This window comes from Lates calcarifer, linkage group LG6 (assembly GCF_001640805.2).
Source record: "Lates calcarifer isolate ASB-BC8 linkage group LG6, TLL_Latcal_v3, whole genome shotgun sequence".
NCBI lineage: Eukaryota > Metazoa > Chordata > Actinopteri > Centropomidae > Lates > Lates calcarifer.
In genome coordinates, this window is record NC_066838.1 from 25,617,626 (window position 1) to 25,642,773 (window position 25,148).

The 25,148-nt window shown below is 42.4% G+C and overlaps 1 protein-coding gene, 1 long non-coding RNA gene and 2 other non-coding genes across 4 annotated transcripts; 2 read left to right on the top strand and 2 right to left on the bottom strand.

Annotated features, from left to right (window-relative positions):
* Positions 1-668: 668 nt before the first annotated feature.
* On the bottom strand, positions 669-740 carry trnae-cuc (transfer RNA glutamic acid (anticodon CUC)). The gene has a single exon. It is a non-coding gene; the product is annotated as a tRNA-Glu (tRNA).
* A 188-nt stretch (positions 741-928) lies between these two features.
* trnas-aga (transfer RNA serine (anticodon AGA)) lies at positions 929-1,010 on the top strand. Its single transcript has one exon. It is a non-coding gene; the product is annotated as a tRNA-Ser (tRNA).
* Positions 1,011-1,665: 655 nt separating this feature from the next.
* On the top strand, positions 1,666-6,868 carry ppdpfb (pancreatic progenitor cell differentiation and proliferation factor b). The gene is made up of 5 exons (XM_018682866.2): positions 1,666-1,838; positions 3,216-3,311; positions 4,022-4,099; positions 5,935-6,028; positions 6,330-6,868. The coding sequence occupies exons 2-5, from the start codon at positions 3,257-3,259 to the stop codon at positions 6,445-6,447; spliced, it is 345 nt and encodes a 114-aa protein (XP_018538382.1). The 5' UTR covers positions 1,666-1,838; positions 3,216-3,256; the 3' UTR covers positions 6,448-6,868.
* Positions 6,534-23,591, bottom strand: LOC108887431 (uncharacterized). Its single transcript, XR_001961622.2, has 7 exons — positions 23,577-23,591; positions 23,293-23,386; positions 21,586-21,683; positions 20,799-21,080; positions 14,308-14,405; positions 13,089-13,193; positions 6,534-11,987 (listed from the first exon to the last, which is right to left on the bottom strand). It is a non-coding gene; the product is annotated as an uncharacterized LOC108887431 (long non-coding RNA).
* Positions 23,592-25,148: the final 1,557 nt, after the last annotated feature.

Here is a 25,148-nt window from a genome sequence, read left to right on the forward strand (position 1 = left end):
GGATTTGGTGGCAGATAAAGTTTGTTTTGCAATAAATGTGTTCCAGTTTTTGTTTTTTTTTTTTGCTGAATTGTTTTCTGTTAACTGTGTAAAAAGAAAAGAGAAAAAAAGTGAATAAAACAACAATTTTAATCCAGAATCAAAGGGATTAACTGTGCGGCCTGTAGGTGTGTGGCCTCCATCTTTCCCTCCTTCTCCTTTTCCCTTCCTTCTCTCCTGAAGCACCTGAGTGCAATTCAATCGATAAAGTTTGAGGTTTGGTCATTGCATTTTATCTGGTGTCCTCTTTCACATGCTACAGTCTCCTAACAAGCCTTTGTTTATTTGTTTACTTTATGGAGGCTGTAACAGTAACATTTTTCCATTGCATTATTGGCTTTTTAAACATTGATAGTGGTTTCAAATAGTTACCACACTTTCTTACATTATTTACACTTATTTATTTGATTATTTGGGAACATTTTAAAGAAAAACAAACTGGTCTTGAGTTGCTAAATTGTAGATTTTACCCATTTCTCTCGCATCTGACCTATATTTACAAGAAATAACGAAGCTTTCATCGATCTTATAAGTGTATTTAGCAAACGGGTAATGTCATATTATTGTTTTCTTGCAGAGGAGTTTTACCAGTAAGACCTCGACGTGGTTCACTTCACTAAAAAATGTTGTTCCCTGACCGGGAATCGAACCCGGGCCGCGGCGGTGAGAGCGCCGAATCCTAACCACTAGACCACCAGGGAACGCTGCAGCGAAATGAAACCGTGACTCTAAAAATAGTAAGTGTAGCACTATACAGTTATGGTTTTGTTGTATTCGTGTATTTTTATGGTTACCGTTAGCCGCTGTAACACTCGCTGCAGCTTTTAAAACTATACATGTGCGCTCCCTCTAGCGGTCACTACAGCAAATTTCCCTTTAATGGTATCGGGTTGTCGTGGCCGAGTGGTTAAGGCGATGGACTAGAAATCCATTGGGGTCTCCCCGCGCAGGTTCGAATCCTGCCGACAACGGCTCATTTTTGTCTTCACCTCAGCAGATACTGTCTGTTCAGGGTTGAGCCACACTGTGTCACTATAACGTGTGACAACAATGTGAAGGCAAATCACGGTCACTTTACACAAGCACACAGGAACACGTGGATAAGGAACTGAATACTGCAATTCAAAGATTTCACCACAAGAGGGAGCAACGGTTGTACAGTGGTTAGTGTTTACATTAGGACTACTCTCTCTCTCTCTCTCTCTCTCTCTCTCTCTCTCTCTCTCTCTCTCTCTCTCTGTGTGTGTGTGTGTCTTCAGTCACCCATGATAATCATTTCAATCTCCTGTTGGAGCCGTGATCTCTTTCTGAAAGTTATCTTACCTAATCTGTATCTGATAACCTAACAAAAACAGACACATTTATTTTAAGCTTATTGGCTTTTAGAGAATGTTGTTAGTGTACATATCTATCTATCTATATATATATATATATATATATATATATAAAGACTGGGAGGGTCCAGGCTAAACGAGACATTCCCAGTCCCTCCCAGTCTTTAGAGGAACATCCTGTACGAAGTTCACATCAACACAGTTTGATTCAGGGTGAACGTGACCAGTTACAGTGTGGCCACGCCCCCGACTGATTCTACGTCACCATCCCAGAGTATAAAATCACGAGCCGACCGTTAAATCCGGCAAGAAGCAGCGTCGATATCCGTTCGGACCTTGGAGGGTTACATTTACCCAAAACTTATTTTCAAATGGGCCCCGTCGCCTAGCGTTTACTCCCCCAGCCTCGCCGACTGAGTTGAATTGGGTGCTACCGAACATCGACCACGTTTGGGTCACTAAAAGGTGAGGTTTTCCCCGAATGCTGTGGTGTGGGGGGGTTAGAAAATGGTGGTTTTTGGTAGTGGGATCCTGCGGAGGGGGCGAGCTAACGATGCTAGCTAGCCTATGATGATAATGGCAGCTGTTGTGGAGCTGTATGGGTGTCTTTGTTTTAGTTATTTGTCAAAAGAAGAAGAAGAGGAAACCGTTTGTATTCGGTCTTTTCTCGTTGTACTCGGCTTTTCATCAGATAAACGCTGTGGGTGTCGATACATACACGACTACAGACATCTTTAGTGTCAACAACGATTTTATTTGTGTCTTTGTTAGAGACAAAATGTCCTCGATACAGGAAAAAGAGCCATAATATTTTTTTTCTTCCATTCATTCTTTTAAGGCACGGTTCATTTGTACCCATCATGTCCTAAAATCATGCTTTTAAAAGTCTCCTTTTTGTCATGAAACAGAAAAACGTCAAAATGTCGGTTTGCTGCAGTGACAGTCAAATGTAAACAACACCCCTGCAAACCATGAGGGTGACGTCAGTGTACTGAGGCTCTGCCACAATCTGCAGCTCAGAAAACTGGACAATAAGACGAAGGAAATATTCATTTGTCTTGTTTTTATAATATGCATTATCACCGTGAGACGTGGCCGGTTTATGTGCATTTAACGTATAGTTTATTTGTGGTATGTATGTTCTTGATGGAGGCGTCGAGGTTGTTTTTGTCTGCAGTGCATGACAGCTGGAGACAGGGATGTTTACCTCGGTTTTGTGTCACATTTTCTTCATGTACTCAGTGCTGATTAGTCAGTCCATCGACTAATCACCAGCAATTATATTATATTTATGCTTTATTCAACAGGGGAGGTCCCGTTAAAATACAATATCTCCTCTGCCAGGGAGTCCTGGTTAACATGAGATTACAACAAAGACAGATAACAACTCAAACGCAACAAACAGATACAAAATATGCAGGGAACAGCACCTGAAAGGCAAAAGACAGATTTACCCAGTTGACAAAACATTTTTCTGTTGTAGGTATCATCTGACATGTTATGGAGTAGATTAAGGCCGCAACTAACATTTATTTTCACTATGAATTCATCTGCTGATTATTGTCTAGATTAATCATCCAAGATTATGTCTTTAACTGTCGTTTTGTTTGACATCTACATGTATGAGACTTACTGCTATGAAAATATTTGTTATTGTTGTTTTTTGTTGATCAACTAATCAATTTAATCAACGTATTGTTGCTGCTCTAATGAGATGAATCCTCAGCTGTAGTATAATATTCAGCCTGAACCCACGTGTGGGTGTTTGTCTAGAAGTGAATATAACAAATGGTGAGTAAAGTAGTCCAGTCTGGTTTTGCTCACAGTGTTTTTGCTCTCCAGGTTTCCATCAAGCACAGCGAACAGCAACCAACAACAGAAGAATGGCAGCCATTCCAGCAGGCGGTTCTCTTGTGGCAACCACTGACTACTACCGAAGTGAGTCCCCTCTCCCCCTGTAGTCCCTTATCACACCAGTACACAGGAACAAACTAACTCCCTCCCCAGTCCCACCAGATAAAGCATCATCACTGTGACTAAAGTTTGGATGTAATGAGGCAAATCGGTGCCTGAGTCAAAGATGACGAGAGTGTGGGCTATACTCGGTGACATTGACCAGTCATTTCCTGTATATTACAAATATTAGCTTTAAAAACAACACAAAACTCCAAGTATGTGGTGGAATATCCCACCCTGCCTCAGTTTATCTTGTTTGGCCAGAATCTGTTTACATTGAGTTTTTAGTTGAGTGGTTGCAGCACATTTTCTCAAGACAACACCCTTCCTGTCTTCTCTTTTTGTTATTCTTGTAGCAGGGCTAGTTTCACACTAGACTCTAAAATTGTAAGAGGTCACATCTTTGGGTTCATGAATATAGAAGCGTGCATTACAGCTCCAGAGTTGCCCCTCAGGCTATTGTTATATAACTGGACGAAAATGGATTTTAATTTTCTGTGTTCATGTCGCCCATCCCCCCACCTCTCATTTTAGGGGAACATTTAGGTATTATGTAAGAATATTAAGCTCTCTCCTTGGGTCACCCTTCTGTGTAATCCATGCGAAATGAGCCTTGACTGTAAGTGGAGAAAACTGGGTCTTCTTTTTCTCAGTATGGTCGACTAACCGCTTCTTCACCCCTCCTCCTGCAGGGCGCATCGGCTCTACATCCAGCAGCAGCTCTTGCGGCAGTTCGGAGTACAGCGGAGAGGTCATCCCTCACCATCCAGGTATGTGTTTGTATCTGTGTAAAAGGAGGAAAAACTCCAGATATTCACAGTTTCTCTGCTCATCTATGTGTGGAAATGTGTGAATGTGGGTGGTTGTGCATCCAAATTAACTGCATCAAAGCTGCTGCCAGAGGATTTCTGAGTGTGTAGTTTTCATGTCAGGAAATGACAGCACTCTACATCAGGACGGATTACACACACTCCCAAGAAAAGCATGAGTAATATAACTGTGGAAGGAACAGTGTGTTCTGCTCAGGAGAAGCAACAACAACTGTGCCATATCCAGATGTTTCTGTCTGTCAGAGCATTTCTCCACACAACAGGATGTTTCTTTGCCCAACTCGCCCACCTCTTCCTTTCAGCACTCGGACAACTATTTCATAACCTCGCCTGTGACCTCGCTTAATCCACGTCCCTCTGCTGCTCATTGATCTCACAATGCTGCACACAGAGCTTCAGTTTGAGTAACCCCAGTATTACTGTGGCTGAGTCAGCTGTTGCCTCAGACCACACAGAGTGACTTGTGGTTGAGTCATCCTGGAATACACCCACCTTTCTGGTCTAATCTGGCTCCTTCTAATCAGACAGGATGCTTGTTTTCAGTCGTGTATTTTCACTTCCTGTCCAGATGAGGTCATTTCTTTATTGGGTTCAGACTCCGATGTCGGTATTAGCCTTGGCACACGTGTATTCAGCTCCTGGTACACCAATACGACCCTCAGCACCTCCGTTAATATCTGCTGACTTGACCAGTAATCCTGGATCAGCAACCATTAACCATCTGGTTAAGTGCCAGCTCAGGTTTGAGTCAGCACGCCTGTTTTTAACCACGGGGATCAGCTTTTTCATGTGTTGTTTTTTTTTTTTTCCCCCCATGGTGTTAAAATTTTCACACTGCTACACACACACACACACACACACACACACACTTTGTCGCAGTGCTGTATGAAAGTAGGTGAAAGAGGAAATTGGTTGTGTGCACATGACAACAAAACAATAAACAAAGGCAGTAAAAGGACATTTAGAATGGTTTAATATTGGCATTCTTTACAGCCACAAACAACTGAACAGTCAATGGGAAAAGAGTAAAGTATTAAATTGAGGTTTTTCATTAGAAATCTTCCAGTGCTTGCTCTGTGTAACAATCTACTTTTGTCTTCACAAATGCCGTTTTTTAAAATTTGGTTTATTCAGCAAAATGCAGGAAACCAGATAAGGGCAGTGACTCCTCACATGCTGAATCTGTACAACACTCGACTGGCACCAATTTGAGAACAAACCTGACCCAGAATCTAATTGCGGCACACCAGCAGTCGTACTGTAAATGTAAATGCAGCTGTTCAGAGCCTTAATTGAGGCGTCACAGTCGGTTTAACACGGAGCCACGAGGCCGAGGCCTGAGAGGGGAAACCTGAGTCATTTCTCCCTCAGACTGTGGCTAATGAAACACACACTCAACTCAAACACACGTTCTCATCATGCTGCCGTCTCCCCTCAGTGACTACAGTCGCTGGTACTTTTCCTCAGCGTGTAATGAAGAACAAAGTGGCTGTAATCCTGTGAGGAATGTTAAAACCTTCATCCACACTTTCCTACACTGTAAAAATAAAACTGCTAATGAAGGCGATTTCTTTTGACAGGCAAAACACTTTCCTCTGAGTACTGGAAGTTAATGTTGTGGTTGGTATGAGCTGTATTGGCCTGAACAAAGGGGGAAAGGGGCTGACTTAACAATTCAAAACTCCACTGACAGAAACCCAGAATTAAATAGGCAGTGGTGGCTGTGCTGTCTGGATAAACTTAAAGCCTCATGCTGTCGTTATGTGTCTCCACAGGACTCCCCAAGCAGGACTCTGGCCATTGGTGGTCCAGTTTCTTCTTTGGGAAGCAGCCAGGGATGACCCCACTGACTGAGGAGGCACAGCAGAAGTGAGTATAAACACAAACGTCAAAGTCTCATTCTCATAAAGAAACGCCTCCAATTTTTGATTTGGAGCTGCATTTTTTAAAAAATTTCCTCACCTTTAACCTGTAGACGAGTCCAGGACGTCTTTGTTTATTATGTTCAATAAGGTGGAGCCGTTGTGTGTCCTCCATCTTGACAGGGTGTAGACAAAGAAATCTGTGTTTACCTGTGTACTTAGCTGTGATCCATCCCTGTGTGAATCAGTCCATCCAATCCGTACCAACACCTTTTCTCAATCTCTCTCTCTGTTTGTGTCTCTGTCAGGGCGGGGGTCCCAGGTGCGATGGTGACGAATGGTCAGATCACCTGCGTTGCCAGGGAGATGGTGATGCAACGCCAGGTGAGTGAGAGCAGCGATGCAGGAAGCCCCACCTCCTCCTGATCCTGCAGTCTCACTCCAATCCACGCCGCACCTCGGGGAGAAAACATCAAACCAACGCTAGGTGACGGGAGGATGTCCCGTTTACAACTTATTAGTTTTTTTTGTTGTTGTTTTTTTATTATTATTATTCATTGTAGTACAGGCTGCCTTACTTGTTTTTGTTTTGGTAACCTTGTGTTTTTTTATTGACAACAACAACAAAAAAAGAACTGAAAAGCAAAAAAAAAAAAAAAAAAAAAAAAAAAAAAACGATGATGCAACTGATAAGCTCCTTTTTTTTAACATTTGTACTGTTCTGTGTTTGTAATACTGTGGTGCATAGACACACTGTGGTGCATACACCTCCACATGCCTTTGTTAACATTTTTCACTTTGTCACCCTGTGATTGCAAATGCAATAAAGTAGACTCTAGCAGCCTAATGTGGTGTGTTGGGTTTTCTGTTTGTTGGTTTCCACATTTAAGGCAAAAATGTGCCTCAAGTGAACAATTACCAGCCACATTTGTTAAAATATCACTACAGAACTTTAGTTTGGATACAGCATTTGTCCCACTACACATTTCAGAACACACTTTGTGATTTGCAAAGTGATGTGTCCACAGCTGTTGGGTGGAAACAGCCCTATAAGGACCTGGAGGTGAAAGTGTGTGTGTTTGCCAGGGAGTGGTTCACTGGTTTTGTACAGGGCTATTCCAGGAGCAAAGTAAACAGTGAGAGAGCAGCACTTCATGTCCTCTAACTGCAGATGCTGGTGAACCCAGAGACTGGAGTTGTGTAACTGTTGCTCTGTCACCACATCTGGAAACAGTCCAACAGCCCCTATGGATTTAAAACCGAACCAAACTGGGTTCAACTGCCCACATCTGCAAGATTTCAACTCCTGCAAACAAACAGCCAACATGGTACCAGTGTAGTATATGATCAGATAAAATCCTGCCCCAATCACACGACAAACTTTATGCCCAACAACATGAGCACTTTATTAGGAACACCATACTAATATGAAGCAGGGCCTCCTGTTGCTCTAACACAGCCTCAGGTCTGTGTAGCACAGTTTCCACAAGACCTTGGAAACTTTCCTTTGACATTTTGCTCCATGTTGACATGACTGCGTCACATTATTATCACATTATAGAAAGACTCAGAGCTCATCTGGCACCAACAGTCAAAGTCTGAAATAATTTTTCCACATTTCCGATGTTTGATGTGAAGAGAAACTGAACCTGTATCACTTTATTTAGGCCTGTTGCACTGCTCCCACGCGATTGGCTGATTTGATAATTGCATGAATACGCAGGTGTGGACGTCACGTGATCAGTCACGTCTCCGCCTCGTTTGGTTGCTTCATCCCAGTTGTTGTTCTGTGCTAAACATATTTTTCTATCATTAACGTTCCCGTAGCATCACATAAACACGCTAATGTAACATCAGGACTGTTTTCTTACAGAGGAAAAGGCTCCAGTTTGTTTGGCTTTTACCTGCTTATACCGCGATTTAGCAACTTCCCCAAATCACCTGGCGGCCTAATACACACCGGAAGTACTCCTGATGTTTGAGACCACCATGGCGTCTCCTCAGGTTTAGCTCGAGCTGCTCAGGACCACTGCTTCACATCATAAGGTAGGAGCTGGTTATGCTAACAGCCTTGGCCTGGTTCTGGTTTTGTGTCGTGAGCTAAGATGGGAAGCTGCTGCTGAAGTTTGAAACAGCATCTGTAGCATGACTTCGTCCATGATCTATTCTGCTGCAGTGTCAACATTAAACTCACTGATCAGCTGCTCATCTTGCCTCTTTTATCATCAGTCATTAAACCTGTTAAACACGGGGCTTCATCACCAGAGACTTTACGGACAAAACTCAGCTCTCAGGTTGTGAGTGGAGACTGTGGTGATTGTAGTAAATGTAGGTTAAAAAGTGAGTATTTGAATCCAGGCTGTTTCTAGTCTTACCTCGTTTTAACACTGTTTCAGTTTCTCTGGTTAAATTTCCTACATGTTGTGTTCAGTTTGTCGCTGGGTTCAGATTTATTCCTCACGCTTCACTTGATGCAGTACATTAGCTGCTTTGTTAGGGAACAGACGTGGTGGCTGGTATCAGCACAATATGAAGAACAAACAGAGCGATGTTGGCACAGATTCAGCTGGTCTCTGGTCTCTGGTCTCTGGCCTGCACTGGGCTTATATCCGACGCAGTTTCAGGCGTTATCATCATCACTGCAGGAGGTGACAAAGTCAGGGCCTCAACTCAAAGCATCAACTCTGTGTATATTCTGCGTCTGCGTTAATAAACCCAGTCGATAGGAGTCGGCTCACTGGAAACAAGATACAGTTTCTTGCATCTTTTGGCTTCTGTCCTCTCGCACTAATGTGATATCAAAGAGCTGACTGCTGCACTTTTTCTAGCTGACTGGGCTGCACTATAACATGAGTCACCTCGACAGCAGTGTTGAAAACTGTGATTCATCTCCATATGTCCTCAGGCCAGATTTCAAGCACTAATCACATGTTACATTCAAAGTTTCCTACAGCAGATTTATCTGTGTTTATTATGTTGAATTGAACTGAAACATCTGTCTGTCAAGAGCTGAAATAATTAGCTGATTAGTCAGTTGGTTAAATTAAATTAATCTTTAAAGAGAAAATGCTGCAAAACTTTGATTCCAGTTTTCAAAATGTGAATATTCACTGCTTTCCAATGATATTGGTTTTCTAATCGATTGATTTTATGGAGAAAATGTTCAGCTGATGAATTGATAATTAGAATTGTCTGTTACAGCCCTAAATTCAAGTCTTACTGTTACTAGGAGCGGTCATCACAGTGTTTTTGATCAAGGCCTTTTCAATTGACAACCCCACAAGCTCCTTTTTATCTTTTGGCTCACACAAGTTATCCTGACATGCGGAGAATAATCTCCCTGCTGACTGCAGTGCAGCACAAATCCTGACGCAAGGATTTTCCCAGTTGACTGTAAAATGGGTTTGTTTAAGCACCACTGTCCCCTATTTATCCCCTCAGTCTCTGTCTGTCTCTATGAAACAGAGGAAAGACAAACAATGGGCGACGCTGCTGCTGCTGCTGCTGCTGTGGCCTCTCTGCATGACAGGGCTGAAAGCTTGAAAAGAGGATTTGTTCTGTGCTGACCGTTTGAAGAGCAGAGCGGCCGGCCGTCACTCCCACGCTGCAGTTTTTCCAGGTCAGCGGGTGCTCGGAGGGGGTCATCGAAAAGTGGGAGTGAAGGAGTCGATTTGTCTCTTCATCGGTCCGTCAGTCTCCCTCTCCTCCTCCTGTCTCTGAGCATTTTGTTTTTCTGGGTGATACGACTGATAATAATTCCAACAATAGTTTGTCACTCTCATTCTTGTGAACGTGATATCTCAGTAACAGCAACGAGAAATTTGGCAAATTTGGTACAAACGTTCACTTGGGCTGAAAGATGAAGGGGATTTTGGTGGTTAGAGGTCAAAGGTCAGAGGTCAGTGTCAGTGTGACCTCAGAGAACATGTTTTTGACTTCTTGAATGTGATATCTCAAGATTGCCTCGAAGGAATTTCTTCAAGTTTGGCACAGACCTGCACCAGGACTCGAAGATGAACTCATTAGATCTGGAAGACTCTGCAACGTCACAAAACACTTGAGGCAGAGTATCCACACATAATTAACTAGAACTGGACTGGTGGGCAGAGGCATAGAACTGTAAGGTGGTAATCTATTTTTTGTCAATGAATTGATACTTTTTTTAGTCCTGTCCTCTAATGCTCAGTAAAGAACTTTTTCTTGCTGCTACACACCTCACAGAGATAATTCAGATGTGCAAGAGACTGTGAAATAAGTGAAACATCCAGGATGTCTTTGGAGGGTTTGTTTTTTCCAGTCATTAATAAAAAAGTGATCATACAAAAAGCTGAAGAATGTTTAGAGTTTTTGCTTGATAAATGACTTAAATGATGAATCGTCCATCAGTAATTTTCCCCCGAGCAGTTTTGGACTTTCGCATATCTGTTCTGTCTGGAATGCCGGGCCCGTCTGAGCTCAGCAGGAAGAGGTGGAGTTAGGTGACCTTTCAACTTCCTGGTTGGGTTTTTGTCGTAAAGAAAGTGGTCATGTTTTACACCTGGTTGCATTTACACCTGAATGAGATTCAATCGCAATCCAAGCCTCCAAATGTGATCTGGCTGATCCTCCAGCCGTGTTCTTTTCTTTGGTGAACGCTGGTGTTTAATAACTTCCAGTCTCTTTAACTGATCTCCAGTTCAGCTTCTCTCTGAACTCTCTGGTCTGATTCCAGCAGTTTAAGCTGCTGACTCTCACTCAGTCAGAGGGAGATCCAACCTGAACAACCACAGGTACACAGAGACACAACAGAGGCTCCATTCTCCCTGTTACACTGAACCATCACTGTGACTCTGAAGCTGAGGCTTTAAGGTTAAATAGTTACTTAATGTTGCTTTAACCTCAAAGGTTTTCATTTATTTGTGGGTATTTGAAAGACTGGTGAAACTAGACACTGATGGTGGCTGGACAACATGACCTAACTCTCTGTCACACTTCATTTGTTCGTGACTAAAGGAGTGGAGGAACAAAAGTGCAGATATGAATAAACGAACTCGATGCACCACAATGTTTGTTTAAACCTCAGACCGCTGCGCTCCTTCTTTCTTTCATGTTCAGACATGTTAAATGCAGCAGGGTGACAGTTCAGAGACGCTCTGAGAAGTAGTGTGAATACACCGATGTCAGAGATGTTTGAATCACAGACCTGTTAGTCATTGGTGCCTAAATAATAATTACTATTCTGAACAAGAAACAAAATTATCAAGAAGAGAACCAACAGCATCAAAATCCTGCAAAACGAATCATAAGATACGATTAGGGTTCATTCCAGGGATCAAATTCATCTAATTATTTTCTCAGTTAATCCTTTGGTCTATAAAACAGTGGAAAACATCACAATCAAAACAGTCCTACAGCCTACAGTAAATTCTCACATTTGAGATTTGAACCGTCAGATTTTGGGGATTTTTGCTCAGAAAAATTAATCAATTATCAAAATCAACTAATCGATTGATCAGATAACCTTTGCAGCTCTAAATTTGTATTTACCATAATTGCAGTACTTTTAATTAATTGAATCAGCTCTGAAAAAAGCTGCTGGTGCAGCTGTACACTCCCTGTCCACTCGAGGCCTCCAATTTCATATTTCAATCAGTTTCCTCTGACAGCATCGACAGGAACAAACATCAGGAGCTTCTGCCACAGTGACATTTTAAATGTCTTTTTCTAGGAAGTTGTCCACTTTGTCCATGTTTGTCCATTTGATCCAGGCTGTCAAAGCCGAGACGGCTGAGAAATGGGAAGTTAAAGCAATCCTGATTCCTTCACTCCCCTTCAGTCTATGAACCAACGAGGTGGACTTGTTCTCTTCTACTTGACGCCCCGGTCGGCGGGGTTGGTTGGTTTAGAGGTGGAGAAGGGAAGAGAGGAGGAAAATCCCAGGTCAATGTTGACCCATAAGCTTTTGGTTCCAATGCCACATGGTAATCCTGGAAAGAGAAAGTATAGTGTTTGATTCTAATGTGTTTTACAGCAGCTGAGGCTCATTTCACAAGCAGAGCGACTGGTTATGCTGCTGCTTCTCCAGTCTCAAAAATCCTGTAGCAGTAACTTGAGTTAATACTAAGTGAACCCCACATATCCTTCTGCTGTAAATAAACATTAGATCTCTAAGTGTATATCCATCCCTGGCTGAAAATAGTCCACACAGTTCAGTGAAGTTTGAGTAATGTTTGCAGAAAGCAAGAGATTGCTGAGCCTTTTTTTTTCTTTCTATTCGTGGCCTCTTTCCAAAGATTTATGTCCTCAGTAGGAAACATTGAGCCCGGGGATACAGACAGGCCAGGGAAGGCGGAGCGACGATCTAAAACTATTCTAAACCATGTCTGAGAAACCAGTGGTTTAAAGGACCACTTCAGTCTGGAACTAGGTTGAAGACTGTGTGTGAATGTGTGTGTGTGACTGCATGCCTGTGAGCTGCATACACAGTATGAGTTTATTGACCTAGTTACTGAGCGTACAGGTGTGTCTTAGTGTGCAGCATGTGTGCTTGTATATGTCGACTTGTTTATGCTCCAGGGCCACAAAAGCCATTAAGAGTTCAAACCACGCATAGCACTTTATCTATGCAGTTCACCCTGAATACATGTTAATCATTATGTGAATCCATTCATGTTTCCTTCATTCATCACTCTTATGTTGCTGTATGTGACAGTGAAGTATCCCTGGATATATCTGAGTACTTTTGGTCTGAAAATTATTTAAATTATTTTAGATTTTTCCAATTTTCTGGCAACAACCTGGGGAAAACTTTTTCCTGTTTCAACACTACAATGTTCCCGTAAACAAAGCCAGCTCCATTTAGGAACAGTAGGTTTCCCAGTTTGATGTGGAAGTCCTGCACAGAGACCTGACCTCATCCCCACCCGTCCTACACCTCTGGGATGAGGTGGAACGCCGCCGACGAGCCAGAAACTCATTTCCCCAGCATCAGTGTTTGACCTCACAGATGCTTGTGAATGAATGGGAGCAAAACATTCCCAGGACAGTCTGCTGTACTGGATGCATGTATAGATGAGTGGATGGTTTACCAGGAGGCGTTGCCATGGTGACCCAGAGGGTGACCTGTCTCTGTTTGACGGAGTCGCTCTGACAGCTGAACACAGCCGGTGAAGGCTCCGGACTGGAGGGTAAATCTGAGAGAGAGAGAGACACGTGCTGTGACGCTGGTGCATTTAAATATGATCCTGTTTTCATCACTGATTCATCTCTTTGAGTTATTTAGTTACCAACACTGAAAAGTGTTTCCAAACTTTCCAAATGATTCGCTCCCCTGACGAGTCTTTACACGTTCTGAGTTTTCTGGGCACTGATCCAAACACTGTTTCAGAAACACCGTTTGTCATGCGGGTTCGTGTTCTTGTAAAGTGACGTCAAACGTGATCAGACTGTGTCTTGGCTCACAGACGGTCAGAGGCAGCTTCCTGTTCCTGTTCTGTTGTTTTGTGTTTTGAGGGAACAGAGTGTGCACAGAGTGAGTCACGTACGTGTGGTGACGTGACATGAAGCCAGACCTCAGCTCTGTGGAAGTGCTGCTTCAGTGTTTCTTAAGAAACTGTGTTTGCAGAACACACTGCAACGCGACTGATGACTGTAGAAGATGAAGGAGACAATAACATGTTCATTGCATCAGAGTGTTGCATTATAAGCTGCTTGTAGCTTTACTGTTGCTGGTTAGCAGCCCAGTTTAACCTGCAGGAGTCTGAAGGCTGGTGCAACATGTTTCACTGCCACAGGGGAAATAACTTGGATGGATGACTGAAAACCAGTCTTTACTCGACGTCTGACCGAGCAGAAAACAGCGACATGTGCTTTTTCTTTGATAAATACTGTGATGATAATGGTTCAAACATTATGTGCAAATGCATCGATTTTTGTCAAATAACCCACAATGTTCTTAGAGGAAGTTACACAGTTACATGCAGTGTTTTGCAGCCGTCAACCAGAGAAAACACCGGTTCAGCAAAGTGTAAGGAAGAAAAAACAGGATGTTATTTCCCCTGAGGGAAGGCAGAGTTCAACCAGCAAGGTGAAAGGTCAAAGGCTGAGAAGGCCGCGCTGAGTTTCCCAAAAATCATGTGTGTTCCTGCTGCTTGTTGCCTCACCTTTTCCCAAGCATGAGGGAAACACATGCACACACATGCAGACACGAAACACACAACCTTTGTTCCCCAACAGACAGTTAGCTTTCTTATGGCAAAGAAGTGAAAGTCAGGGTTTAAAGATGAAGGTGTGTGGGCGTGTTCGTACTTCTGTAGAAGTGGTTGCGGGCGAGCAGACAGGCTGGAGAGTTGACGCTGGTCATGGCGTGTTGGATCTGCGGGTGGCTGACCTACAGGGTCAACATCCTAGAGGGAGAGAGGGGGAGAGAGAGAGGTCAGGTCCAACCTCAAAGCTGTCATTGTGACTCATGAGTCAAAATGAGAAATGACTCTGGAAGACGTTTTTATTTTTCTAAGCCGTATCAGTGTGTGGTGCAGAATTTGTGCTGGGAGTCTGGTGCAGTCTTTGCAAGAGATAACCAGTTAAAACAGTTCTCTGTGCGGCTGGACTAGCAAAGAGTTCAGAGAGTACAGAGAGTCCAAAGAATAATGTCCGAGAGATGGAGAAATACATGGTGGAAAGAAAGACGTGAAGAAGGGAAGGTAAATACTGAGCAGAGAGTTGAATGTCCAAACACATAAAAAGCAAACAGAGGAACTGATTTATTCCAGGGAACACAGGGACAGTTTGTTCAACCTGTCACCTGGAGCACTGATGCTGCTATTATTAGATAGAGTATGTGTGTGTGTGTGTGTGTGTGTGTGTGTGTGTCATCACTCTACTGGTTTTTTTTGTTTTTGTTTTTTTTGCTTTTTTGTTTTTGGAGGAAGAATTAGTTAAATCTACAGTTTCACCTCCACATCTCTAAATTAGTTTGATAATGTGGTTTGTAGGTTTTTGAACATTTAAATCTTGTGTTGTCGCACATTTACTTTTCTCTGACAGTTACAACCTTTCTACATGTATCTGCAGGTATTTAAACACAGGTAAACCCACTAAAAAACTTCACTGACTCCTTTCCCATCACCAACAGATGAGTTTTCCCTTCTGTTGTTTTTTTCCTGGAGTTTTTCTGCTTATTAAACAGGAGAAAGCAGCATGGAGGACAGTGACTATGTTGTGGCATTTACTTTTTAAAAAATATATTTCACTCTCTTCAAACTTAACGCTGCCTGAAAGCAGCTTTACTGTGTGATATTACACAGATCTGAGGTCAGTCTTTGTCATGTATTCGTGACCTGTTTGATTTGTTATGTGGGGTCAGATCAGGTCTGTTCGTTTGGATCAGACGATGAAGAGATGTAGGATTCTCGTTCAGTCGGTGTAAAACAAGCAGAGCCATCGCTGCAGCCTTGTCAGCTTTAGATAAAAGAAGCTTTTTCTGGAAACAGGAACTCTCAAAATATTTGTTTTTGTGTTGAAATGTAAGACTGTGGAGCGTCTTTCATGGAAAGCAGCTGTCCTTTTTTTTCTTTTTCTTTTTTTAAACAGATAAGATAAGTTTGTTTGTCCACAGGTCATGGTTCTTGCTGCTCCAGGGTTTGTAGGCTGGATTTTCTTGTTTGTGCTGTAAATACAAACGTTGCCGCTGGCCTCATTTTGAACATCAACTGTATCCTTAAAAAAAAGCAAATGTAAATAACAGTTTGAATGGATAGTCATGCAGTTAATACATCTGCACGGATCGTTTGATTCAAGCTCTGCATCCACAGCTCTGCAACTGAAAACCATGCAGCTGTGTGGACGTTACTGTGACACAGTTAAAATGATTTTAGAAAAGAGCCACAGCTGAAAACATTTGGTCCTGCCCGGGTGATAACAGCCTCTCACAGCTCTGAGTCTGTGCTGTTTCACATGTAGGTGACCTCTCTTCACACTGAGGCTGATTGAATCCTCGCTCTGTATTGACGTCTGTGCTGTGGGGAATGTACTGTACAACACATATCTGCCACTGTAACATCAGCACCACTCAACAATACCAGTGTCAAAACAGGACAGTGACATGTAACAGTGTGCGCTCGACCTGAGGATTATTTTCACTCCTGATTGGTCTGTTGATTTATTTTCTCAAGGAGTCGTTTAGTCTCTGAAATACTGACCAAAAATGTTTGTCCCAGTTTCCCAGAGCCTGAGTTAATGTCTTCAAATTGCTTGTGTCGCTCACATTCGTTGTTCTTATCGTTATTAACCATCTGTCTTTAAATATAATTTCTTCTCCATCGTGATTGTATTTGTTTTGCCAATCGAGAGAATTTCCAAAAGGAATAATAAACCAAACTAATTCTAAATATATCAAACAGCTGTGAAGTTAAGAGAAGTTAGTGAAGCCAGTGATCACACCTGGCTCATGGAGTATGTTTTAAATTCCACCAACTTGTTCTAAAAAAGAAGAAAAACAAAGGACATGGATCATTTCATGTTTGACAATCTTTAGTTTTCTGCTGCTGTGTTGCATAAGGGAAACCTAAACACAGCTTATATAAAGCTGATCTGCTGGTAAGATGTAGGGGAAAGGTCGCAGCCGCCCACTGTTCTTTCATCCTCCTATAGAGTCTGTTTCTCCTTTTTCTCCCCTCAAACCTAAAGCTGCGTGTTTCTCCCCCTCTCCCTCATCTGTACATCTCTTTACAATAATCTGTTCTATTTTCAGGATCTGAACTAAAGTATCAGCTGAACAGGAGAGAGAGACAGAGGGAAGGAGGAAAGGAAAGAAGAGGGAGAGAAAGAGGGAAAGAAGAGAGGAGGCAGGAGGGAAGGAAGGAGGGAAAAGAAGAAAAGAGATCAAGGAGAAAAATGCAGAAAGTAGGAGGGAAAGAGGGATACAAGGAGGGAGGAGGTAAGTAGAGAAAAAGAATGCAACACAATGCAAAGGAAGGAAGGAAGGAAGGAAGGAAGGAAGGGAGGAGTGAAAAAACAAGGAAGAGGAAGAAAAAGGACCAAGGAGAGAAAACAGAGGAGGAAAGAAAGGAGGAAACAAGGATCAATGAAGGAAAGAGGGAAGGAAAAAAGGAGGAGAGAAAGAAGGAGAGGTAGAAGGAATCAAGGAAAGGAAGGAGGGAGAAAGAGTGAAAGGGTGTGACAAGCAAACAAGGTAAGGGAGGAGGAAATAAGGAAGAGCAAGAAAAGATCATGGATCTAGGAGAGGAAAGAAGGGAGGAAAGAGGGAAATAAGGAAACAAGGTAAGGAGTAAGGTTGAAAAGAAGGGAGGAAGGACGTGTTAAAATACCATAAGCACATGTCCATGCATCCTAATCTGATGTAATCAGCCTGAATCGTCCCTGATATTAAAAATCACATTTTCTGTTCTCATACAAACACCAACCTGAAACCAGCTTCCTCAGCTCAAAGAGCCAAACTCTGCAGAGTCCTGGAGGTTTCAGACTAAACTGTTTCAGGAGATGAACCCAACATCCGCAGGTTCTCCTCAGAGGGGGGGATGACGGTGCAGTTTTGGGTTTCGTCTGCAGCATAGGAGTGGCTTATCTTTTCTTTTTTTAATTTTATTTTAACGGAGGCTCAAGTAACATCCAAGTTAAAAGGTCAGCAGCAGGTTTTTTTCTCCTCACAGACACACAGCTACTTATTTTAGCTGTGGTGTGACCTACATTTGAGGCAGATGTAGATCAGAGGTCACGGTGATGTAAGTGGAGGATTTCCTTCCACCGGCATGACGGTGCAGGATTTTTGCGGTAACTCTCCTCTAACCTCAGGTTTGTTCCCTAAACACTCGTGTGTTTGGTGTTCCTGCTCCTCTGAGACGTCACGTATCAGTCAGATAGTGACTGTCAGACTGACAGTGGGATTGTATCCACAGTTCAGATCTCTGTCATCACTGCTGCAGCTGGTCGGCTGTGACAGTCTGGTTCTGTCTTAGGTTTCTCCTCTCCACTGTCGCCAAGTGCTTGCTCACGGTGGCAGCAGTTGGGTTTCTCTCTGTGGTGTGTTAAGCTCTGGACCTTTATAATGTCTGTTGGTGGGGATACCGAGCAGCAGTGTGTAATTACAAAGCTGAAGGCCTCGCTGCGTGGGAGAGTCTGATCATTATATTCTTGCGTCAGGCTTGATCTAATCATCGCCTTCCCACGAACCTAACAAATGAATACAGCCGCTGAAACACCGGCTTTGCAGATGTTGCAAGTAGCTGCAGAAGGTGTTGGTGTAACAGGAGTGAAATACCTCCAAACTGCTGACCCAGAGTTTGTAGCTCCCTCCATGCTGTTAGCTCTCCTCCTAGTGAAATATACAGGGCTAACAGTGCACTGCTTATGTCCATAGATCAGCCCTATCCCATATCAGCATCAGATCCACAGCTGTTTGTATTTAATCGGTCTTCAAGTCTTGAATCTAAGTCTGTGAATGCAGCAGAAACCTGTTCATGGTGATTATTGACCATCGAACTGTGCATTAATGTTGCCATTGCACTATTATGACATTATATTATATCTTTTATAAACCCGGTTTTATTGTTTTTACTGTTAAAAGATGATGTAAAGTGTCGCAGTCACTCTGTGGCTGAGCAGTAGAGTTAAAACTTGAGCTTTCCTGACTCTTAACACTTTTCATTTTCCTTAAAAGAACAATATCGTCTCTACTTGAAGACTGCATTTTATTCTGTAGTGCAAATGTAAGATTCAGATGTAAATCACTTCCTCTAAACATGAAGATGCACTTTGGTCAAGTTGTGTCTTAACAATTGTTAAGTGTTCTCAGCGCTGACCTGTGACATTCCCAAACACTGAGGACATGTCACATTTTCCATTCAGCCTCCAAAACAAAAGCTCTTTCTGCACGGTGCTGCAGCTCTCAGCCTCTATCTAATCCACCAGTTATACTTTCTGCAGTTGGACTGGTTGGTGGAGGCCGTAGTGTTGATGGTGGCTAACTGTGTCTCCACAAAAACACAGCCACTTAATGAATAACTGAATATACACGATAGCTGCTGTGAGCAGTTTTGTGTTCGTTACATAACGATCTCACCTGCGGCTGCTGTGAATGGTCGACTCCCCCGTGATATAAGAGCGGACTTTGCCCTGCAGCCTGTGAAACAACAGGTCTTTGTTAATGCTGAGTAATGACATGGATGCTGAGGAGATTTGTGGCGGCAGGGAGTTTCTAAAAACAGGTTGACCTCAGAGCACGCCTCTCCATACACAGACTCATCATGACTTTATCATGGTTCTCTCGTGGGGTGTGCATCCTTCTCTCTGCACTGAGGGACACTCTCCTATAAACCCCATATTCACTGCTTGTAGGCTGAAAAGGTGTCTCTGAAACGTTTGCAGCTCGCTCTTTCCTCTGAGGCCTGCACTCAGCTTGGATTCACAGCTGTTACAGTGAATTCCAATGAATAAAGTGTGAAATTGTCACTCACACAAAACAGGCTAAATACACAGGCTCTGACTGTGTAACTAACAGGTAGATGCAGTGGTCTTCCAGCAGCTCCTGTGTTCTGCTGCAAGGTAAAATTGCTGATTTTGTCACTGGAGTCTGGTGGGGATGTACAGGGGTGCACTGATTCCAAAGATCTTTATTTACACCCAAAAACATGAGGAAATATGGCAGAGGTTCAAACATTACTGTTTCATGTTCACTGTTGTTGCTTCTCAGTAAGTTTGGTAAAACCAGAGATTTGTTCACAACCTGTGCGACTGTTGCACTGGACTCTGAACAACAAGCGATGGAGACAGCAAATGAAATCTTATCATAACTGATAAAAACCTTGTCTAGAACGCAGGCTGTAAAAACCTAAAAACATGAAATCTGAGTTGATTTCAGCTGACAGGGCAACATGACACCATCAACAACCTCCTGTGTTTATAAGGACTGGAAATAAAACACGGTGTAAAAACTTTAACAAATTAGATGAATGAGTAATCACTGTTCTAATCTCATAACCGACACAGAGAGCGATGGATGCAGTGCCCGTTCACTGCTGTAACCGGAGCTGGTTGTGTGCAGCGCTGCACTCCAGCCAAGAGTTTCCTGCACAAGCCAAAAAGCCAAAGAGCAAAATGATAAGACTTTCAAATGAGACATCAAAAGTAAATCATTACATTACGTTTTAGTATCATCTGTCATGAGTTGATTCGGCACAGGTTTAGAGCCACGTCTTTGCTCAGGTAAGAAATGCAGCACTTTAGAAACAAGTGACTGGTGCTGATGAGTCTGTTCATCGTCACGAGTCTAATTTTAGGAAGAAGAAATAAGACACGCAAATAAAAGCTGTTTACTAATGACAGGCTCCTGTGTGCCGCTGAAACACTGTTGAAAATGGAGGAAGAAAATTTGATTTCTGGTCCAATCAGCTGGTTGTTAAATAACTTATAACTTTTGTGGGCACGATGCTCACTTAGAGTTTAAAATAGAAAACTCACTCAATTTGACGCTCTACTGTTTATATGCAGCAAACTGACAGACCATGTACGTTTCCAGGAAAAGAAACAAAAGTAAACATCACTCTGTCTCAGCTAATTTTAAACACAGAGCTTCTCATCACTTCCTCTGCTTTTCCTTTGGGTCCACACTGTGATCAAACTATGCAAGAAGGAAACACTGGAACAATATGTTCATTCTCAGCAACAAGTGAGACACAGTCAAAGTGTTTCAACAGGAAATAAGAAAGGTGAAGATTTTCACACGGACATTTTGATATCTCTGTGTTGAGACTGAGCTTGTGAACAAGCTTGAACAGTCTTACCTTTGCTCAGTCAGTTGGTTTTAGGCTTTTTAGATCCACTGTTCTGAGAGTTTCACATGAGTGCAGCTGCAGAAGAAGATCAGATAAATCCAGAGGAACATTTAGAGCTGAAGTTTAAAGCTGGAAAAACAGACGGATGGTGGTGATGGAGAGACTGGACGGAGGGATGATGGAGCATCAGGAGTCGCTCGTTGTCTCGGTTCTTCTCTCAGCTGTGAAGTGTGTCTCCTCCCCTCTGCAGACACACACACACTCAGACACACACACTCAGACACGCTCACACTTCCACACAGAAGCTCTTATTAGCTGAGGAGGCAGACCTCTCGTCTCGCTCTTCCCTCCCTCCACCCCTCCCTCATCCTTACTCGTGAATCTCTCTCCAACTTTCTCTTTTGCTGCTGAGCTCAAGTCTTCAGGGCGAGTTGAGTTTAATGTAGTGGCCTAATAATTTCACCAGGTTTCCAGGTAGAGCTGCTTTACTTTCATTATCAATTAGTCTGACGATTATTTTCTTGATTTGTCGATTTAAAGTGACATAATGTAACTTTGCTGAGCAGCAGCGCCCCCTGCAGCCACAACTGGTAATGAATTCTGTTGTGAGTGTGAGCAGTTAATCGCTTTTCACGTACAGGAAACAGAGAACTTGTAGTCACAGTGGTGTGTATTACCCATGATCCCCGGCTTCTGGAGCAGGAAGTGCTGTTGCTGTTCTAATTCTTGGTGTTTTCAGAGTTTCCTGGCTGGATATTGGACGTGAATACAGAGTACGAAAGTGTGAAATACTCACCTGTGAATATACAGAGGCTGAAGCTCCACCACAGCTGGTCGCAGACATATTTAGGATGTCGGTGGGACAGTTTGAGGCTGGGGATGCTAGCACCGCATCTGAGGAGGCGGAGAAAAATCAACAAATAAAATGGAGTGCAAGTTAATTGTAGGAAAAAAATGCCTCCAGTGTGAAAAAAGCTGATCTACAGTTCAGCATCACTCTGAACTCTCTGGGTCTGATTCCGTCACAATGACTCTGAAGCTGAGATTTTAAGGAAAAATAGTTTCATAATGTTGATTTAATTGCTTGGTCCTTTAACCCAGAGCAGCCTCTGTCAGTCTGTGTGACTGTGATGCTTTTATTAAAGACGACGTCCCCGATGTGTGAAGACTGAGACTGGCTAGAGTCAATAGATACAGTAGAAGCTGAACGTGTGTTTTATTTTTCTTTATCTGCCTCGTCTTGTTGCTGTGGAGTGTTTGCTCTGATCTCAGTATTTCTTCTTTGTCTGTGATGGTGTTTCTTTCGTGTGTGATTGTTGGAGGCTGAAAACCTGGTTTACTTCAAGTATTTTAGATCAATGAACAACTCATGATTCTCCTCGTCTTTCAAACTCGTCACTCAGTTTATTTTTTACCTTCTAGGTAAGAAATATTCTTCACATGTAGACAGGACGTTGAGGAATATTTCAGTAAAGGTGCTGATTCAGCTGTGTTCGGCTTTATTTATCGCACAGTGTTCTAGTGTTTTAAAGGAGGTGAAAGCTGAGGGTGACACAGCTGTGTAGAATGTGCAGTGTACAGCCTGTAATCTGTCGGAGACGGGATCTTATGTATGTATCTGTGTTAAGGACACCGTGGGGCTGATGAACGTGAACCAGCTGGAAAACAGGAAGAGCAGGTTCTTGTTTCCCTCCTCGTATGTTTTGGCTTTCAGACAAAGAGAGTTGAATCATTTTCTGTCCTTGAAAGTGTCTTTGTCTTTTCCGGTCACTTTCATTGTCTTGAATTCCTGCAGACTTAAAATAAATATCAATATAATAAATTAGAAATTATCGTCCTCAGGCTACTTTTCAAGATCAAGTGTGATTCGGCTCTGTCAGATATTTTATCAGATATAACGTTATCTTTTAACTTTGTCGGGCAGCAGACAACGATATCACAACAGCTGTCATGGACCAACACATTAGAGCAATCAAAAACTGCAATTAAAGGACAGCTACTGCTAGTACAATTTTTGCTACTCATCAGGTTTTAGTGACCACTTTAGAGTCTCTTTAATGCAGTATTGTATTTTGAATTTATTTATCACAGTTTTGAAATTTCTGTCTCCACACCGATAACAGAAACATCTTTTAGAAACCAGTTTGTCTTTATCATCCACATCCAGAATATCAACAATCCTTAGCATTATTTTGCTGTTATTAGATTCTGTTTTAATATTTTTACACTTTCTGCACTTTAAATTTGCACTGGATTTTTGTGACAGCTTTCAGTATTCCTTCTCAAAACACAAAAATATGGTTCCAGTAGAGTTAAAGTTGATCTGTGCTGAGCACATATTCAGCAGCTGACACTAAATTACACAGTAATGTTTGAGCTGCAGCTGCATGTCACACTCACTTTACACAGTATGTGACACCAATAACTAAAAACCAAAATGAAACCATGTACAACACATCTTAAACAAAGCAGTGTGTTGTGTTTTTCTTCTCTGCGACTTCACCTGGTATGAAGATATGAAGTTTAGTGTGTGTAAAGGTCACTCTGCATAAAGGTGACGAGAACCTGGAGGGGTAGAAAAAGGAGGAGGAGTCCGTCTGTGAAAAAAGAAAAACAGCATGAATCATCTCAGGCTGTCTAAGCCTGATGTCACCGCTCAGTGTTTTGCTTTCTGAGCAGCTGACACTTCCTTTTACTGGAAAAGAGAAATAGTTAGACACACAAACGAACGCAGAGTTCATTTTGTGTTGTTTGTTAGATCAGGACAAACACAGAAAAAACACCCACCCGTCAGCCTCACTCAGTTCAGAGGTCGTAAACGCCATCTCCTCCGACGTCTCTCTTTACTGTGTTACAGTAATTTCAGCAAAAGTTACTGTTATTAGCTCCGACTCCAACATGAAGCACACAAAGAAACTCAGCACAGTGGCACAGAAACCCCCACCCAGAGTGTGACTCGTCCAGCCTCCTAACACCAGGCAGATTTGGCTTTTACTGTGTGTGTGTTTTATTTGCCTAAACCTAAGCTTAACTGCACACACACATATTTTAGGAATCAACTGAAAAATATTGATCAAAAGTGTTTTTATTTTGCAGAATCATCCCCTATCAGCACTCTGATTGGAAAGTTGATGGGTCAGTGTGAATCAGAAGGAAAAGAAATGAGATCTGAGGAGACAGAGCAGCTTTTGTTCAGCTGATTAATCCTGAATTTGTTGCTGATCCGGTTAGTGAACAGCATCATGACAATACTCATTTCTCCTCATCATGTTAAAACTTTTTCCTTGTTTAGTTTGAAAGGAGCTGGAGCTCAGTATCAACCTCATTGACTTTCCCGTTCTGTATGTTCAGCCTCAGCTTTTATATGTACGTGTGTGGGTGTGAGTTTGCTTTGTGTGGCACTCTGCCAGCTGTGGTGCCAGGCGTCTGCTTCAGGGTGACCGAGTTCAAGGCAGCTGCCCGACGACATGAGTACCGGATCTACAGGACCATTATAACAACACACCCTTGACCTGAATCTTAGCCCAGTTGCAGACACACAAGTATTTGGAGGCAAGTTTAGGAACAGAGAGAGGAAACGACGGGAAACAAGTGGTCATGTGACTCTGTCCAACGTTAAAAACTCCTCCTAAAACCACAAAAACAAACATGACACAGTCTTTATGCTTAGCTCAGCTGATCACCTCCCGCTTCAAACTCCGTACATTAGATTGTGACATTAGTGCAAATCAGTGCAGGACTCGTTTATGCTAGTGTTTGGTTTTAAAAGATTTTTTTGGTCATAAATGTGAGGCAGTAGAAGTGATTAGTTATGTATTTTAGTCACTGGGTTTGCCCTCAGAGAGCCGGACGATAAAACGATCTTGATAATTTTACAGCCATAATGATGATAAAGTGTTGAGTCATTTACAATAATCTGCACAATCACTCTCTTAGACTACTAGGTCCAAACAAGAAAAAAGTTTGTTGGAAATGTAAAAATGAGCGACTGTGAGGGGTCAGACGTTTGAGGACATTGTGGTGAAGAGAAGAAGTCACACAAATGATTTGGATTTCTAAAACTTTTCAGAGTCTTCTCTGTGATGTTTGTGAACATATTTCTATTGTTATGTGGCACATATAAGTAAATATAACTCAGCACCAGTGAATCAATGTTTCCTCTCTCATTAATGGAATTAGATGAAGTTAATCCCTAACATATTCATATATTCCATGATAGACATGGCCTACCCACGTGTACCATTTTAAGGTGTTACAAATGTTTTGAATCCGACTTTCTAAAACCAGGACACCGGGTTTTGAATGTATGCAGGTCAGGAGGCGGAGTAAAACAGATCCAAGTTGAGGAGGTCCCATGAA

Coding starts and splice junctions, on each gene's coding strand:
- ppdpfb (XM_018682866.2), top strand. CDS start 3,257: ATGGCAGCCATTCCAGCAGGCGGTTCTCTTGTGGCAACCACTGACTAC. Junction 3,312..4,021: donor AACCACTGACTACTACCGAA/GTGAGTCCCCTC, acceptor CTCCTCCTGCAG/GGCGCATCGGCTCTACATCC. Junction 4,100..5,934: donor GGTCATCCCTCACCATCCAG/GTATGTGTTTGT, acceptor GTGTCTCCACAG/GACTCCCCAAGCAGGACTCT.